Source organism: Dendropsophus ebraccatus, chromosome 12 (assembly GCF_027789765.1).
Source record: "Dendropsophus ebraccatus isolate aDenEbr1 chromosome 12, aDenEbr1.pat, whole genome shotgun sequence".
Classification (NCBI taxonomy): Eukaryota; Metazoa; Chordata; class Amphibia; order Anura; family Hylidae; genus Dendropsophus; species Dendropsophus ebraccatus.
The window spans coordinates 77,307,453-77,324,103 of NC_091465.1; the positions used below are offsets into that span (position 1 = coordinate 77,307,453).

Sequence of the window (16,651 nt, forward strand, 5' to 3'; positions counted from 1 at the left end):
AATAATTACAGTTGGTTTAAACAACTTCCCTTATTAGTGCTGTTATCTCATATTTGGAAACTCTTGGTAATCATTTTACCAATAATGATAAAACAACAGGGGAGGTACTACATCTTTGCAATAACTAAATTTATTTATTTTTTATTTGCCTTTTTATAAGAAATACCATGCTATGAATTCAACCACTAGATGTCTCACTTACTGGAAAAGCATTTGAGCCTCCGACACTATGATCATTTGGTCTCTAGTAACAGCAAAATAGAGACCAAAGTGATGTCACTTGTCCCTTTGCTCTGCACAGACTGGCCCAGTAAAGATGAATGATGATTGGCCAGCAGCCCTACACGCCCCCTCTACATGCTTCCTGGGCACTGCTGCAGCTAAGTAAACTAACTGATCTAAGGCAAATGTGATTTACTTAAAAAAAAAAAAAGCCTTACCCACAGGCTCAGAGTGAAATGCTGTAATAATAATGATGATAATATTATTATGTATTTGTACAGTGTGAACAGATTCCACAGTGCTAAATATATATTTCACTAACTAGATTACAGTGAGATGACTCTGTTGACTCTGCCTCAGACTACACGGCACAGCTTGAAAACAAGCTGCCAATAACAACATTTTGAGCCGATTGTGTGTCCCCCAATTGACCAATATTTTTTGAGTTATTGCCAAAAACATGTTTATTACTCTAACTTAATGTAGATCAAATGTTCATTTCTTAAAATCATGTGAAACTCCTTTACAACTGAGCCAGTTTCACTTTACACCATGTTTGATAAATCTCCCCCATGATAACCCTATTACACATACTGTCCACCTACTTTTGGACCACCCTGTATATTACAAAAAGAAAAAGTTCTTTTTAAAAAATACCTGCAAATATACTATTTATGTATTACAAGCCTGATTGATGTTTACACAGTTTGAACCAATCAACATGCTACCAATATACAGTATCATTATAATGTGTGCTTTGTGTCATATCCAGCTACAAGTCCCAGCCATTATATACATACATTACATATAGACATAACCCGATGATTCTGCTGACTCTGCCCCAATCTACATAGTAAAGCTGCTAAATGAGATGTAATTGCGCTCCATTGGTCATCATAAAATAGGTTTATACTACTTACTTAATGTAAATAAAATTTTCATCTTTGAAAATCATGTGAAACTTCTTTATAGCAGGCCCAAATAGATAAGAGGAATATATTTTATACATCTGTATTGTGAGTATGTTGTACATCCTGGGGTCCTCGGCATGGATCATCAGGTGGTTCTGTTAAGGCTTTCTCAAGCCTGGAGAGGATAGATCTACAGAATCCATGTTTAATGTCTTGGCCCATAAGAACATAAATGATCGGATTGATGCAACTATTAAGGAAAGCCAGGTTAATAACAATAACATGTAATACATAGGATTGGATGCTGTCTTCATCATACATGGGTGTTAGCGGCCAGATGTAATATGGACACCAGCAGATAAAGAAACACAATATAACCGCGGTGATGATCCTGTACGGCCTCTGGGATCTCTGGGGTCTCTTACTGGTTTTAAGCTTGAAGAAAATGGGGACATAACTGATCAAGATGATGAGAAAAGGGATCAGAAACATTATAAGTAACCGGATCAGTTGTAAGGTCTGTTTTATGGTATAGAAATGGTTGTAACTTGTGATGAAAAAAGAGAATAAACACCATTCATGCAAATCACCGAAATGAAATCCATAGAAGTAAAATATAAAACCACTCAGGAAGAAACTCAGCAGCCAAATGATAGCGGCAGTGATTCTTACGAGTTTATGTGTCCTATGAACTTTAGCCCAAAATGGCCACATGACGGACACACAGCGGTCAATACTCATGGCCGTCAGGAGAAGAACACTGGCGCTCATGTTTAGATTGAACAGAATGATGTTCAATATACACGAGATTATTTGTTGAAATGTGTAACGGTGAATCCACTCCGCGATCCTCAAAGGAAGAGACGCACAGCAGAGGAAGTCCGCAACGGCCAGATTGAGGAACCACACGGCACTGACTGTCTTCTTCATCCTGAATCCGGCAATCCAGATGACCAATCCATTACCAATAATTCCAAAAACAAAAGTGATGCAATAGAAGATAACAGTTGACTTCCTAAAAATGTCTGCAAGACCATAGCCGCTGTAATCAGTTGTGTTACTTGTCTCATAGTTTTTGTAAAATGACCTAAAGAAAACATGATAGAAAGATGTTCAGATTATGATTTATAATTTATGATAATTTATAGCTTGAAAAAAAGAATTAAACATTTATAGGGGTGTAAATGGAAGGCAGGGGGCAAAATCGATCATATGGCCAGATGGTGGTGGTAAATTCCCTTACTATACTCCTTACTTCTCCAGTGTAAAAAAAACAACAACTTGACTGATTGATGTAGATTTGTTGGGCTACACTTATGTGTTTTTAGGAACTTTTTCATGTCTCTAAAATTGCTAATTTAAGATTGCTCTATTACCATCCTTATTACACTTTTATTTTTTGGTCTATGGCGCTATTTGGTGTGTTATTTTGTGCGTCATGATCTGTTTTTTCTATTGTAGCTAGCTTGCATACATGTGACTTTTTGATCACTTTTTACTTATCTTTTTCCTGATTTAGGCTATGTTCACACTACGTAAGTTTCGTAGTAATCACGGCCGTAACAACAGCCGTGATTTCTACAGTACTTACATACAGTAGTGCTGCCTTCTGAGGAATCCCGGCCAGAGTGTATGTACATAGTATACACTCCGGCCGGGAACCCTAGCGGCGCAGCGAGGGACTGACATGTCAGTTTTCTGTGGCAGCTGTTCATTGAATAGTGGCCGCAGAAAACCCTGTCAGTGCACATAATGAAGTGTAAGGCTTTCTGGCAATTTTTGAGAGGGCCACAACTGTGGCCCTTAACCATGCGAGTTCAGGAATGTGATAGCTTGACAGTTCAAACAATTTTGCACGTGGCGATCTAAAGATTTTTTTTTTTTCATTTGTATTCATAAAAGGGGGGGGGGGGGTGATTTAAACTCCATATATAGTAAGAGAGTTTGTATTATTTAGGAAAAATCATTTTTTTACTATATTAACTTTTTAGGGGGCACCTACGAGCAATGCACTGATTGCTCATAGGGATCAATGCAGTATGTATATATCATTACTCTCAGTCACTAGCAAGGTAGTACAGGAGACACAGACTGTGGACCCTAGGCTAAGCCCCACACACTGTCCGTGCACACTTTCCACGATCTGCCCTAAACGGCAGTGAGCAACTGGATAACCTTCCCTTTACTATAAGGTGAAACACAAAATGCAGACTAGACATACAACACAAAAAAGAATGGTCAGCAATCCAAGTCAAACACAAACGGGCAGCGCAGTATAAGGCTATGTTCACACGCTGTGAACAACCGCCCGTTCTGTGACCCCGGCCAGGTCTTTGCCCGGATCATCCCGGCCCGTATCATCAGTGTGCGCTCGCATGAGAACACTCCACAGCACACAATGAAGCAAGCGGCCGGAGCCGCTCGCTTTATTGTGTGAACTGACAGGGTTTCCTACGGCCCCAATTCATTGAATTGCAGGCTGCAAAAAACTGACATGTCAGTTATTTGCGGGGCCGCACGGGATCCCGGCCGGAGCGTATACGATGTGTTGTGCCGATGGCAACAACAGCCGTACTTTTACGTAGTGTGAACATAGCCTAAAACATGATCCGAAAACAAAAGTGAAGGTATAGCTGAGAGGTCAAGGCTGGCAGCAAACAGGGAGAGTCAAAAGAGCAAAGCAAGGTCAGAAAAGCGAGGCAACAGCAATAAGTAGTAAGCAAGTAAGAGACCATCAGACTAGCTCAATAACCGGCAATGGGGATTTGACAGACAAACACTATATAGGAGAACAGAGGTCCGGCCCAGGAGCTGATTGGACCGGCCTCTGATTCCCCAAAAACAAACGCCTGAGAGATACACAGTCTGACTGGCAGAGAAAACTGTTAGTCAAAGTAATGAAGCAGCTGTGTTAACTCCAAGATTACCAGAGCATAAGCTTAGTGGGTGGGGCTGAACAATCCAGTCAAAAACCACCAAGTTCAGAAAGGGCTATGAACACTGCACAATGGACACATTACTATGAAAATCAGCCCCTTCTCGGCTGCATACGCTCAGTCCTGACAACACATTGATCCATGTATCTGGTTCTCGATTACTCAGGGCTGGTGAAGCCCATAGAAATGGAGCGGGAAGCGTGGATCCATGCCATAGCGTCCCTGAGGCCTGGAAAGTACACGTGATCAGTCTCTCCCAGTGCGTATTTTGACAGCAGCATTTAAAATTGTAATTAGACAGCACGGTGATCGGGCCGCACCAGCTAGTAGCCGCGCCCCCCGGCTGCTGATAGCGGCTTGGAGTGGTGTGTTACAGAGTGAGGGCTCAGAGCACGGGAGCCGGGAGGCAATTAAAAAAAAAAAAACTGCGCCAGTAGCATCCCAGTGCCGATCCATTAAGGTAAAAAGCACAACGATGTAACTGATGGTACATTTGCATAAACTTGCAATTTCGCTAATTTTTCCATCAAATTTGACAGAATCTGCTACAGATTCATTTATATGTAGATGTGAAGAGCCTAACCTAATGCTCTGTAGAACAATAAAGAATATGGAATATAAACTTACTGGTTGTAATCGAGAGTTATATCGGAGAGCTTCAGATTCCAATCGTCAGGATCCATTTTGACTTTTTTCTTTTTACCTAAAATATAAATAAACGATAAAAAATAAGTAAATAAAAAACATTCTGGCTCAGTTGACCCTAGCAACCAATCAGATTCCCCCTTTCATTTTCCAAAGAGTCTGTGAGGAATGAAAGTTGGAATCTGGTTGGTTGCTAGGGGCAACTGCACCAGTCTCACGTTACACCATCTTTGATAAATCTCCCCCACTGTATCCAATGTGGTTATTGCTAGTGGACTGTTATCTTTACCCCAGACCAATACATAATCAAATCAAGGCAAAAAGACAGAGAATGACTATGGTATCTATAAAATAAGGCTTCTTAACTACAAAACTACAAAAGATCTCAACATTAGACAGTGCAACAAGTGAGAGATTAAAGGGAATCTGTCGGGTGCCGTTCACGTTTCCAAACTGTCGCAGGCTAGCCAGATAGGGCCATGGGGGGGTTGGGGGCAGTGGGACTTGTTCTTAAGATAAGTGGAGGCTGTAGAGGGGGGACCTGCAACTATTAGATGTTTATTATGTATTCTGTGAATATGCCATGAATGACCCAGATGGGCATACGGCCCTCATGTCAATTTGGAGTTCACTGCATTGTGCCCTGTAACACATTATTGTGTACATCATCTGTACATAGACTATGAGAGAGGCTACTGGACAGCCAATAAGTGCATTCACATACATCCCAACCGTCCTGGATTCCGGGGCACAGTCCTGATTTTGGGGTGATGTCCTGCCATCTCGGGACGGCCTCCATGTGTTCCGCTGCCTACCTAACACCCCCTGCCCCGTCATTGACACCAGGAGCTTCCGCTACCAGGTTCTGACAAGGGCCCTTTCACTGTGAGCGCTCTGATGAGTGCTCAAAGTGACACTGACAGGTTGGGATTCCCTGCCGCCCCCCATCCCCGGACACTGAAGGGCCACGGCCCCGCAATGAACATACCGAGCCTTCTGGTGCAGGCTTCCTCCATCAGAAGTTCACTGTCCCAGCCCAGTGATGTCGGCACTCCACTCCTCTCCTGCTTTGCCCAGATGTGATGTCAGATCCGGAGCCAAGAAGGTGAGAAGAGTGCGGGCGCTGCTGGGCTGGTACAGTGAACTTCTGATGGAGGAAGCCTACACCAGAAGGCTCTGTACTTAGTTTCAAGTCACAATATCCGAGGGAAGATCATTGGAAATATCGTAACTAGAAAGCAACGAAATGTAAGAAATCACTGTATTATCACCTTAATGATAATTAAGGTGATAATTAAGGCCGTTAATTGCCCGTTTGGCCGGTTTATCCTAATCTCTACTTGAAAAGTGTTGACCATGTTTACCACAATCTCTTTTGAACCACTAAAGGTCCTATTACAAATGATTATCAGCCATACTTGGCCGATTACTGGCTGTTCTGGCTAAAAATCGCTCAGTGGGACACGTACATGTTAAAGGACCACGAACAGCCGACATGCACGATCTCGGCTGATTGTGGTCTTTTGTGTATATTTACTTATCACAGCATGTTTTTGTTTCAATGTTGCTGTTTAAAATGGCAATTGTAACATTGGAATGAAAACTTGCAGTGATGAGTAAATATACACAAAAGAAGCTGGCGGTGCAGGAAGTACTCTGCATAGGCGGTGAGTGCATCTATGCAAGAGCACTTTGACCCTAGCACCGGAAGGTGCTAGTTCGAGCATGGCGCTCAATCAAGTGCCCTGATGCTCGATAAAGGCCCTATTCCACGGAACGATTATCGTTTGTATTCGGCCGATATTGCCGCTACGGACGATAATCGTCCCGTGGAATAGAGTGCAACGATCAGCCGACATCGTTCATGTCGGCTGATCGTTGCAGTCGCTTGTTTTTCAACATGTTGAAAAACAAGCGACTGATATAGCAGCGATCTGCTGCCGTTGCTCCATTGAATAGGAGCGTCGGCAGCAGACGCTGCTATATCCTATGGGCTGCCCGGACGATCAGCGATCACCCAGGCAGCCCCCCCGCAGCTCCCCGCCGCCCCCTCCCGCACTCACCCGCTCGCTGCAGCCGCGTTGAATAGCGGCAGCAGCGAGCGGGGAACGAGGAGCACACGAGCGCTGAGAGCGCTCGTTTGCTCCTCTAAACGACCGGTGTAATAGGCTTATAAAGCCCTGTGCTTGAACGAGTATGCTGAAGTTTGATAATGCCAGGGGGTACAGGCTGCTCGAGGACAGATATACAGGTAAACAGCTGCTAGTGAATAGAATGGCCATAAAAATAAACTTCCTTCCTGCATTTAACCCTTCACATTCAACCCAATCACATTCCTGATCTCGCACGGTAAATGGCATAAGTGCAAAAAAAAAAAAAAAACAGTGCAAAATTGCGCATTTTTGGTCGCATAAAATCTAGAAAAAATTTAATAAAAAGTGATCAAAAAGTCGCATATGCGCAATCAAGGTACCGCTAGAAAGAACACATCATGGCGCAAAAAATGACACCTGACACAGCCCCATAGACCAAAGGATAAAAGCGTTATAAGCCTTTGAATGGAGCGATTTTAAGGAACATATATTTGTTAACAATGGTTTGAATTTTTTACAAGCCATCAGATACAATGAAAGTTATACATGTTACATATCGTTGTAATCATAACGACTTAAAGAAAACATATATAACAAGTCAGTTTTACCACAGGGTGAACGGCGTAAAAACGAATTTTTTCAATTTCACCACACTTTGAATTTTTTTCTGGTTTCGCAGTGTACTTTATGCAAAAATTCAGCATGTCATTGCAAAGTAAAATTAGTGGAGCAAAAAATAAGTTCTCATGTGGGTTTCTAGGTGAAAAAATGCAAGTGCTATGGCCTTTTAAACACAAGGAGGAAAAAACGAAAACGCAAAAATTTAAATTGGCCCGGTCCTTTAAAGGTTAAGCAACAACGGCAGTATAAATGCGAAAAAATATGTTGGCCGGGTGTCTATGGGATCCCAGCCAGAGCGCATACACATAGTATATGCTCCGCCGGGGGCCCCTCGCTGCGCCGCAAAGAACTGACATGACAGTGAATGACTGACATGACATTGAATAGCGGCCATAGGAAACTATGTCAGTGCACACTATGAAGCGAGCTGCGGCCGCTTGCTTCATAGTGTGCTATGGGGAGTTCTGATGCAGGCGCGCGCTGATTCACCCGCATCAGAACTCTGCGGCAGTAAAGATCATCCGGCCAGTACTGCAGTCTCGGCCATGATGATCTTTGAAGAGACCGGCCGCTCTGTGAACATGGCCCTAGGGAGTACTAGAAAACATGGATACAACCTCTGTTTTTACGCCTTTCACCCTATGGTAAAACTGACATGTTATATATGTTCCTCAAGTCGGTATGATTACAACGATAGGCAACTGTTTTTTTTTTACAACTTTAAAAAAATTCAAATCTTTGAAAAAAAACTAAATGTTATTTAAGGCCATGTCCACATGGAGTAAGACACCAGCCGTTTCTTCTGAATTCGGATACGGGCACACCCGTGTGCGCCTGCATCCCAATTCACCGCTGCACACAATGGAGCATTCAGCCAGAGCCGTACGCTTCATTGTGTGAACTGACAGGTTTTCTACAGCCGCTATTTAATGAATAGCGGCCGTAAAAAACTGACATGTCAGTTTTTTGCGACGCCACTAGCGATCCCGGCAGGAGTGAATACTATGTGATTTTGATCACTTATTATTATAATTTTTCTGGATTTCATGCGTCTTTAATTGCGCAATTTTGCACTTAGGATTTTTTTGGGACGCTTACGCTGTTTACCGTGTGAGATCAGAAATGTAGTAATTTAATAGTTCATGCGATTACACACTCGGCAATACCAAATATTTTTATTTATTTATTTATGTTTATTTATTAAATGATAAAAGAGGGTGATTCAAACTTTTTTTTTAAAAAAACAACAACTTTTTTTTACATATACATTGATTAGAAGTCCCCCTGGGATCCGGCCACTAGACCACCACGGAGGGGAACCGCAGGGCATTTAAATGCAACTGTCATGTCTGACAGTTGCATTTAAATGGGGGATGAGTGCCGGATGCACGGCGCTCACCGGGGACCATATGAACCAGAAGAACAGCGCTTTTTGGCTTCAGAGTGGATATGGTCTAATATTACACTTTATTGGTCTCATATACAACGCGTTTAAGGGCAATATACCCCTTTGTCAAGTAAAAGAGAGCTGCATTTAAATGTCCTAATTAGCGATTGGCCGCACCTGCTAATAGCCGCGGTCCCAGGTTGCAGAAAGCAGCCGGGATCGCAGCGGTTCAGAGCCGGGTCCTGACACAGCCCCTCTCTGTACTCCTCTAATGGTGCCATGATGTACAGGGTACGTTATGGGTTGTTAAGGGGTTAAACAACTTCCCTTTTTATTGCAGTTATTTTTTTTATCATATTTGGAAATCTCTTATTTTTCATGGGCAATGTCATCTTTACCAATAAATAATGATAGATCAGCAGGGGAGGTGATATAGTACATCTTTGCAATTTACTTCACTAACTTTATTTTAAATTACTTTTTTTTTTATTAAAACCAACATCATACATAAAGCAGGCATAGTTTTTTTTTATTTATTTTTTACATATCATGACATGTACAAAACTGACTCCTTATCCTCGTCAAACTGTTCTAAAGTCTTGGCCACTGGGTGTCTCACAAAGACTGAAGATAAGAGTGGGTGCAAAGCTTGGCTAATGCTATAAACAGCAGAAAGCCTGGACTGCGTGCATTAACCCTTTGAGGACCAGGCCCAAAATGACCCAGTGGACCGCGCAAATTTTGATCTTAGTGTTTCCGTTTTTCCCTCCTCCCCTTCTAAGAGCTCCAGCACTCTCAGTTTTCTATCTACAGGCCATGTAAGGGCTTATTTGTTACAGGAATAGTTGTACTTTGTAATGGCGTCTTTCATTTTACCATAACATGTATGATGGAACCCCAAATATATTATTTATGAAGATATAAATTGATGAAATCGCAAAAAAGAATGCAATATGGTAACGTTTGGGGGGTTCCTGTGTCTACGTTATGCACTATATGGTAACAGCGACATGACACTATTATTCTATAGGTCAGTCCGAACACAACCATATGCAGGTTTACACAGATTCTCTAATGTTATATATTTTTTTTAAATGAAATCCTTTTTTTTGGCAATTAATTATAAATAAAATGGGACTATTGTGACGCTTATAACGGTTTTATTTTTTCACCTACGGGGCTGTATGGGGCGTCATTTTTTCCGCCATGATCTCTAGTTTTTATTAATACCATATTTGTGAAGATCGGATGTTTTGATCACTTTTTATTAATTTTTTTATATATATAATGTAACATAAAATCGGTAATCTGCGCACTTTTTCCCCTCTTTTCGTGTACGCCGTTTACCGTTCGCAATGACACTTGTTATATTTTAATAGATCGGACAATTACGCACGCTACGGTATATTATATGTTTATCTATTTATTTATTTTTATATGTTTTATTTATATAATGGGAAAGGGGGGTGATTTCAACTTTTATTGGGGGAGGGGTTTTGGGGTAGTGTGTTAGTGTTTTTAACTTTTTTTTTTTTACACATTTGAAGTCCCTTTGGGGGACTTGTACATAGATTAGTTTGATTTTTACACTGATGAATGCTATGCCATAGGCACAGCATTGATCAGTGTTATCGGCGCTCTGCTCATTGAGCCTGCCTGTGCAGGCTTAGAGTAGCAGAGCGCCGATCGGACCGCATGGAGACAGGTAAGAGACCTCCAGCAGTCCGTTATACCGATCGGGACCCCCGCAGTCACACTGCGGGGGTCCCGATCGGTAAGTGACAGGGGACTCCCCCTGTCACTTACACTTAAACGCCGCGGTCGCGCCGTGATCGCGGCGTTTAAGGGGTTAATGACACGCGGCAGCGCGATCGCTGCAGCGTGTCATTGCCGGTGAGGTCCCGGCTGCTCACTGCAGCCGGCCCCCACCTCCTATGAAGCGCGCTCCGCTCCGGAGCGCGCTTCATAGCGGGAATAACACCCGTGACGTAAGGTTACGTCATGGGTCGTCTGGGGACAGACTTCCATGACGTAACCCTACGTCCAGGGTCGTCTAGGGGTTAAAGTGTCACTGTCGTTAAAATTTTTATTGCAGAAATCAATAGTACAGGCGATTTTAAGAAACTTTGTAATTGGTTTTATTAGCCGAAAAATGAATTTTTATCATGATAAAGCAGTTTGAAGCTCTCCCCCCTGTCTTCATGGTTTTCCTATGGAGAGAGAAAGTAAAAGCAGCAAAGCAGGACAACAAAGAGTTAATTTACATTCACATCCCGGGCTCTCTCCTCTGACAGTCACCATGGACCTCTCTGACCTCTAATTAGGGCTCTGAATAGCTCCCCCGCTCGCTGAGCAATCCTTTGTTCTCGGCTCTCAGCTGCCCGCTAATCTCGCTCCTTCCCCCTCCCCCCTCCCCTCTTCATAGAACAGACAGATCCGACTGATGAAAAAATAGTCGAGATTTTCTGTTTCTGAGCAGTGGATGACAGAAAGGAGAGGAGGGGGGACCTGGGAAAAGGCTTTTTACATGCAGATAATGGCATATTTGGCTTATTAACCCAATTACAAAGTTTCTTAAAATCGCCTGGACTATTGATTCCTGCAAAAAAGTTTAACGACAGTGACACTTTAAGCCTGTCTTCCTGCTTAAGAGGGTCCGATCCTTAAAGGCAAATCAAGGCTTCTCTCTTATCTCTTACCACTAGAGATGAGCGAATACAATTCGATCGAGATGGTATTCGATCGAATATTGCAATATTAGAAAGATTCAAATTCAATTGAATAGTGGGGCGAAAACGCAGGAGACATTCGAAGGCCCTCCCATCGCAGTTGGCGCCTTTTTTATCCAATCACCATGCAGGGAGGCCGTGAGGGACCCTGGGAGTATGCACGCAGCGTAAAAACGGCGTCTACCCTCATTGGATGGCTGAACCACATGACCTCGAATCTTTGATACTTGACTTCTGCTTCTCGACCAGGGAAAGATCTTGGAGCAGGGAGAGATAGGTTTTAGTAGCCTTTTGGTTAGGCAGGCTTACTACTGAACCCAAAAGTCTATTTCAGGGCTAAGATCCAGCGAAAAAGTCATTTCTGAATCCAAAGCTCTTCTCAGTGCTAAGAAATAGATGATATAACAGCAGCAGCATCAGCAGGTGTATTCATTCCAGTACCCTGTGTCTACAAGTGACTTATAGTGTCCCTGGTTTAGCCCACTAAGGGCACCTGATATATACTGTTCCAGTAGTCCAGTAAAAGGCACGTCATACATACTGTTCCAGTAGCCCAGTAAGGACACGTTATACATACTGTAGCCCACTAAGGGCCAAGGGAAATAACGTTCGTACAGCATGACGCGTGATACACGCGAATAACATGACGCTCTACAGGCGCACATTGGAATCATGTATGTAACGGTGCGCAAGAAATACGAACAAAATGTGTGAACATTGCCGTAAACATTCGTAAAGCGTTCACAAATATTTTTCCTTCGCAACTGCGGAGAGTGGCATTATACTGCGATTTTGGGGTGTTGGGTGCACCCAGGCATGCTCCCCCTAATGTCCCAGTGTCATTCCGGAGGTGTTGGCATCATTTAGGGAGGTTTCATGAGGGACTTGGTGACCTCCAAGTGGTCGAATTTGGATTTCCAAGTGCCAAGAATTTTTTCCCCATAGACTATAATGGGATCGAATATTGTTCGAATAGTTGAATCTTGGTGACTTTTCGATTCGAATTCTCGAAAGTTGAATATTTCACTACTCGCTCATCTCTAATGTTTACTAACTTAATGTAAATGTAAATGAAATGTTCATCTCTTAAAATCATGTGAAACTCCTTTACAACATGACTACATAGTTACCGTGTTTCCCCCAAAATTAGGGATGAGCAAACCGGCCGAGGTTCGGGTTCGTATGAACTTCAACTCTCGGCTTCTGACTACCGCTGTCTGCCCGCTCCGTGGAGAGGGTGGATACAGCCGGAGGACCGCATGGAAAACTGGGATACAGCCTATGTTCCTATCCCAGTTTTCCAGGTGGTCCTCCAGAGCGGGCAGACAGCAGCAGTCAGAAGCTGAGAGTTCAGGTTCATATGAACCCCTAACCTCGGCAGGTTCGCTAATCTCTACCGAAAATAAGACAGTGTCTTACATTAATTTTTGCTCCCAAAGATGCGCTATGTCTTATTTTTCCATGAAGAAGAATTCACATTTATTGTTGAATAAAAAGAAGTGAACATTTATTATATACTATATAGTGGTTGTCATCACAAACCATCACAACCAGACAAAACAAACCACCTACAGCACTTGCTCAACAATCCCCGCGTGGTGGCAGGGATCTTATTTTTGGGGGATGCCTTATTTTAAGCTATCCTGTAAAGCCTCCGCTATGCCTTATTTTCAGAGGATGTCTTATTTTTGGGGAGACAGGATAAAAGGAATATATTTCATACAACTGTATTGTGAGTATGTTGTACATCCTGGGGTCCTCTGCATGGATCATCAGGTGGTTCTGTTAAGGCTCTCTCAAGCCTGGAGGGGATAGATCTATAGAATCCATGTTTAATGTCTTGGCCCATAAGGACATAAATGATCGGATTGATGCAACTATTAAGGAAAGCCAGGTTAATAACAATAGCATGTAATACATAGAATGGGACGTTGTTTTCATCATACATGGCTGTTAGCGGCCAGATGTAATATGGACACCAGCAGATAAAGAAACACAATATAACCGCGGTGATGATCCTGTACGGCCTCTGGGATCTCTGGGGTCTCTTACTGGTTTTAAGCTTGAAGAAAATGATGACATAACTGGTCAAGATAATGAGAAAAGGGATAAGAAACATTATAAGTAACCGGATCAGTTGTAAGGTCTGTTTTATCCTATAGATATGGTCAAAAACTTTGTAATTACCAAAAAATATACACCATTCATCCAAATCATACAAATAAAATCCATAGAAGTAAAACATAAAACCACTCAGGGAAAAACTCAGCAGCCAAATGATAGCGGCAGTGATTCTCATGAGTTTATGTGTCCTATGAACTTTAGCCCAAAATGGCCACATGACGGACACACAGCGGTCAATACTCATGGCCGTCAGGAGAAGAACACTGGCGCTCATGTTTAGATTGAACAGAATGATGTTCAAAATGCAAGAAATTACTTGACAAAATGAGTAACGGTGAATCCATTCTATGATTCTTAAAGGAAGAGATGCGCAGCAGAGGAAGTCCGCAATGGCCAGATTGAGGAACCACACGGCACTGACTGTCCTCTTCATCCTGAATCCGGCAATCCAGATGACCAATCCATTACCGATAGTCCCAAGGACAAAAGTGATGGTATAGAAAGTAATTGACATTTTCTGAAAAATGTCTACAAGATCAGAGCCGCTGTAATCAGTTGTGTTACTAGTCTCATAGTTTATGTAAAATGACCTGAAGAAAACGTGATAGAGAGATGTTCAAATCATGAAGAATTTGAAGTTAGTAAAAATTTTTAGTAAAAATTAACCGTTCATATGGGTATACATGGACGGCAGTAGCCATATTGTGGTGGTAGGTCACCTTACTCTATTCCTTACTCCTCTATCCTAGAACAGAAGGCCCTTGAGTTTTTCAGGTGTAAAAAAAAAACTTAAGTTAAAAAATGTAAAAAATAAATAAAAATAAAATAATAATAATAAAAATAATAAATAAATAAATATATATATATATATATATATATATATATATATATATATATACATATATATATATTGTAAGAATGGGCAAAGCACTGTCATAGATGGGAGGAATGTCTCACCAAGGACCCAGGCCTTCGTAAAGTGAAAGACAGCTGATGCTGGAGCCAGCAGGTGTAGATTTAGTACGCCAGGCGCGTACTCTCAAGACTCTTAAGACAAGGGGTGTGGCTTATTTAGAAATCTTGTAATTTAGAAGGGAAAGGGGTGTGGCTTGAAAGGTAATATGCTACTTCAACATGTTCATTTTACATTGATCCTCCTAGCTCATATGCTGACAGACTCCCTTTAAAGGGGAACTCCAGGTAGAGGTTAAAAAAAAATGAAACTTCTGCAGAAGCATAATGCATTACTTACCTGTCTATCCCAGTTTTGAAACTACAAAAAATCCATTTGTTTGTTTTTTTTTGCTCTGTTTTGTGTTTCTGTCCTTCCTGGTTTAGCATTTCCCAGAATGCAATACTTTCCCTTATGTGATCATCACAGTCCCCACCCATTACAATCAGTAAAATTAGTGCTGCACCTGCCTCTGGCCGGACAGGGATGTTGAATCACTCAGGGGATTGGCAGATCCAGCCAAGCCTCCTGTGACATCACGCCCTGCCCCCTGTCTGCATCATCAGCCTGTCCTAAGCAAACACACACAATGGGAGACAGAGGCATGGAATATTTGTCTCCTAAGGTGGGAGAGCAGAACGTGCAGAAGACAATGTGGATTGGCACAGGGGCCGTTCTTTTTCACTTTCTGGATTTCTATCAACTACCAGTGTGGCAAAACCGCACAGATACAGTAATAGGCTATGTTCACACTCTGTAAGAGACCGGCCGTTCCGTGACTCCGGCTGGGTCATGGAACGGCCGGCCTCTGCTGAGATCATCCTGGCGGGGTACTGCAGTACCCGTCCGGAAGATCTTTATGGCTGTAGTTTTCTGATGTGGGCGCATCAGTGCGCCCCTCATCAGAACTACCCATAGGACACAATGAAGCAAGCGGCCGGAGCCGTTCACTTCATTGTGTGAACTGACAGGGCTTTCTGCGGCCGCAATTCACTGAATTGCTGCCCCAGAAAACTGACATGTCAGTAATTTGGGGCAGGGCTGTCTTACCCATTGGGCTTGGTAGGCGGCTGCCCGGGGGCCCTTGCGTCCTAGGGGGCCCCTGCCCGCTGTGACATATTCCCTGTCCCCAAGCAAGCCGTCAGCTGCACCTAACAGCCCCCCCCCCCCCCCCCCCCCGCGCGCGGTCCTCAGGCTCAGGCCAGCAGAAGGGAGAGGATGGCCGCCGGAGTACTATGCAGTGAACAGGGAAACGTAGTGAACATATTACATGCCCCAGATACAATATATTAGACATGTTGCTGTCCCTCTGCATATAAGCCCTGTTGTCTCCCTGTATACTGTATAATACAATATACTGGGAAACAACACGGCTTATATATGCCGATGGCAACAACGGCCGTACTTTTACATAGTGTGAACATAGCCTTACACTGTATAGACACATCTATATAACTTTTAATGTACTTTTAATAGAAAACAAGTTTTTCTTATCCGGAGTTCCCCTTTAATGTCTCACTCTATGGAGGTCCGAAGCAGGGGATGAACCCTCTATTTATTTATTAGTTTATACAAAAATCTTCTAATAGGAGTGACAGGGCCATATAATCACTTAAACTGTCCAATTCCATAAATTCCCAGTAAAAGATTGCAGTTTAGAATTTAGAAAGGTTGTATATGCGTCTGTTCACATCTGTTATATGGTTATAAATGGTTATAAATAGTCTATTGTATGGACCACACTGGTGCTTAAGACTCATTGGCTTACATTAAGGTCTGAAATTTTGCAATTTTTTTTCATCAAATTTGACAGATAAAGAGCTTAACCTGATTTTTTTGTAGAATAATAAAGAATATGGAATGTAAACTTACTGGTTGTAATAGAGAGTTATATCAGAGAGGTTCAGGTTTGAATAATCCGGATCCATTTTATCTTTTCATCCTATTACCTAAAATATAAAATATAAATGAATGGTAAAAAAAATATGTAAAAACCCTGAGTATAACTCAACCGGATGTCCATGGTCGGCT

General features: G+C 42.4%; 2 protein-coding genes across 2 annotated transcripts; both read right to left on the reverse strand.

Annotated features, from left to right (window-relative positions):
* Nucleotides 1-812: 812 nt before the first annotated feature.
* LOC138769802 (C3a anaphylatoxin chemotactic receptor-like) lies at nucleotides 813-16,567 on the reverse strand. The gene is made up of 3 exons (XM_069948484.1): nucleotides 16,493-16,567; nucleotides 4,697-4,772; nucleotides 813-2,220 (listed from the first exon to the last, which is right to left on the reverse strand). Exons 2-3 carry the CDS (start codon nucleotides 4,750-4,752, stop codon nucleotides 1,224-1,226), a joined length of 1,053 nt encoding a protein of 350 aa, XP_069804585.1. The 5' UTR covers nucleotides 4,753-4,772; nucleotides 16,493-16,567; the 3' UTR covers nucleotides 813-1,223.
* On the reverse strand, nucleotides 13,262-14,182 carry LOC138768596 (C3a anaphylatoxin chemotactic receptor-like). Its single transcript, XM_069946541.1, has one exon. It carries the CDS (start codon nucleotides 14,180-14,182, stop codon nucleotides 13,262-13,264), a length of 921 nt encoding a protein of 306 aa, XP_069802642.1.
* Nucleotides 16,568-16,651: the final 84 nt, after the last annotated feature.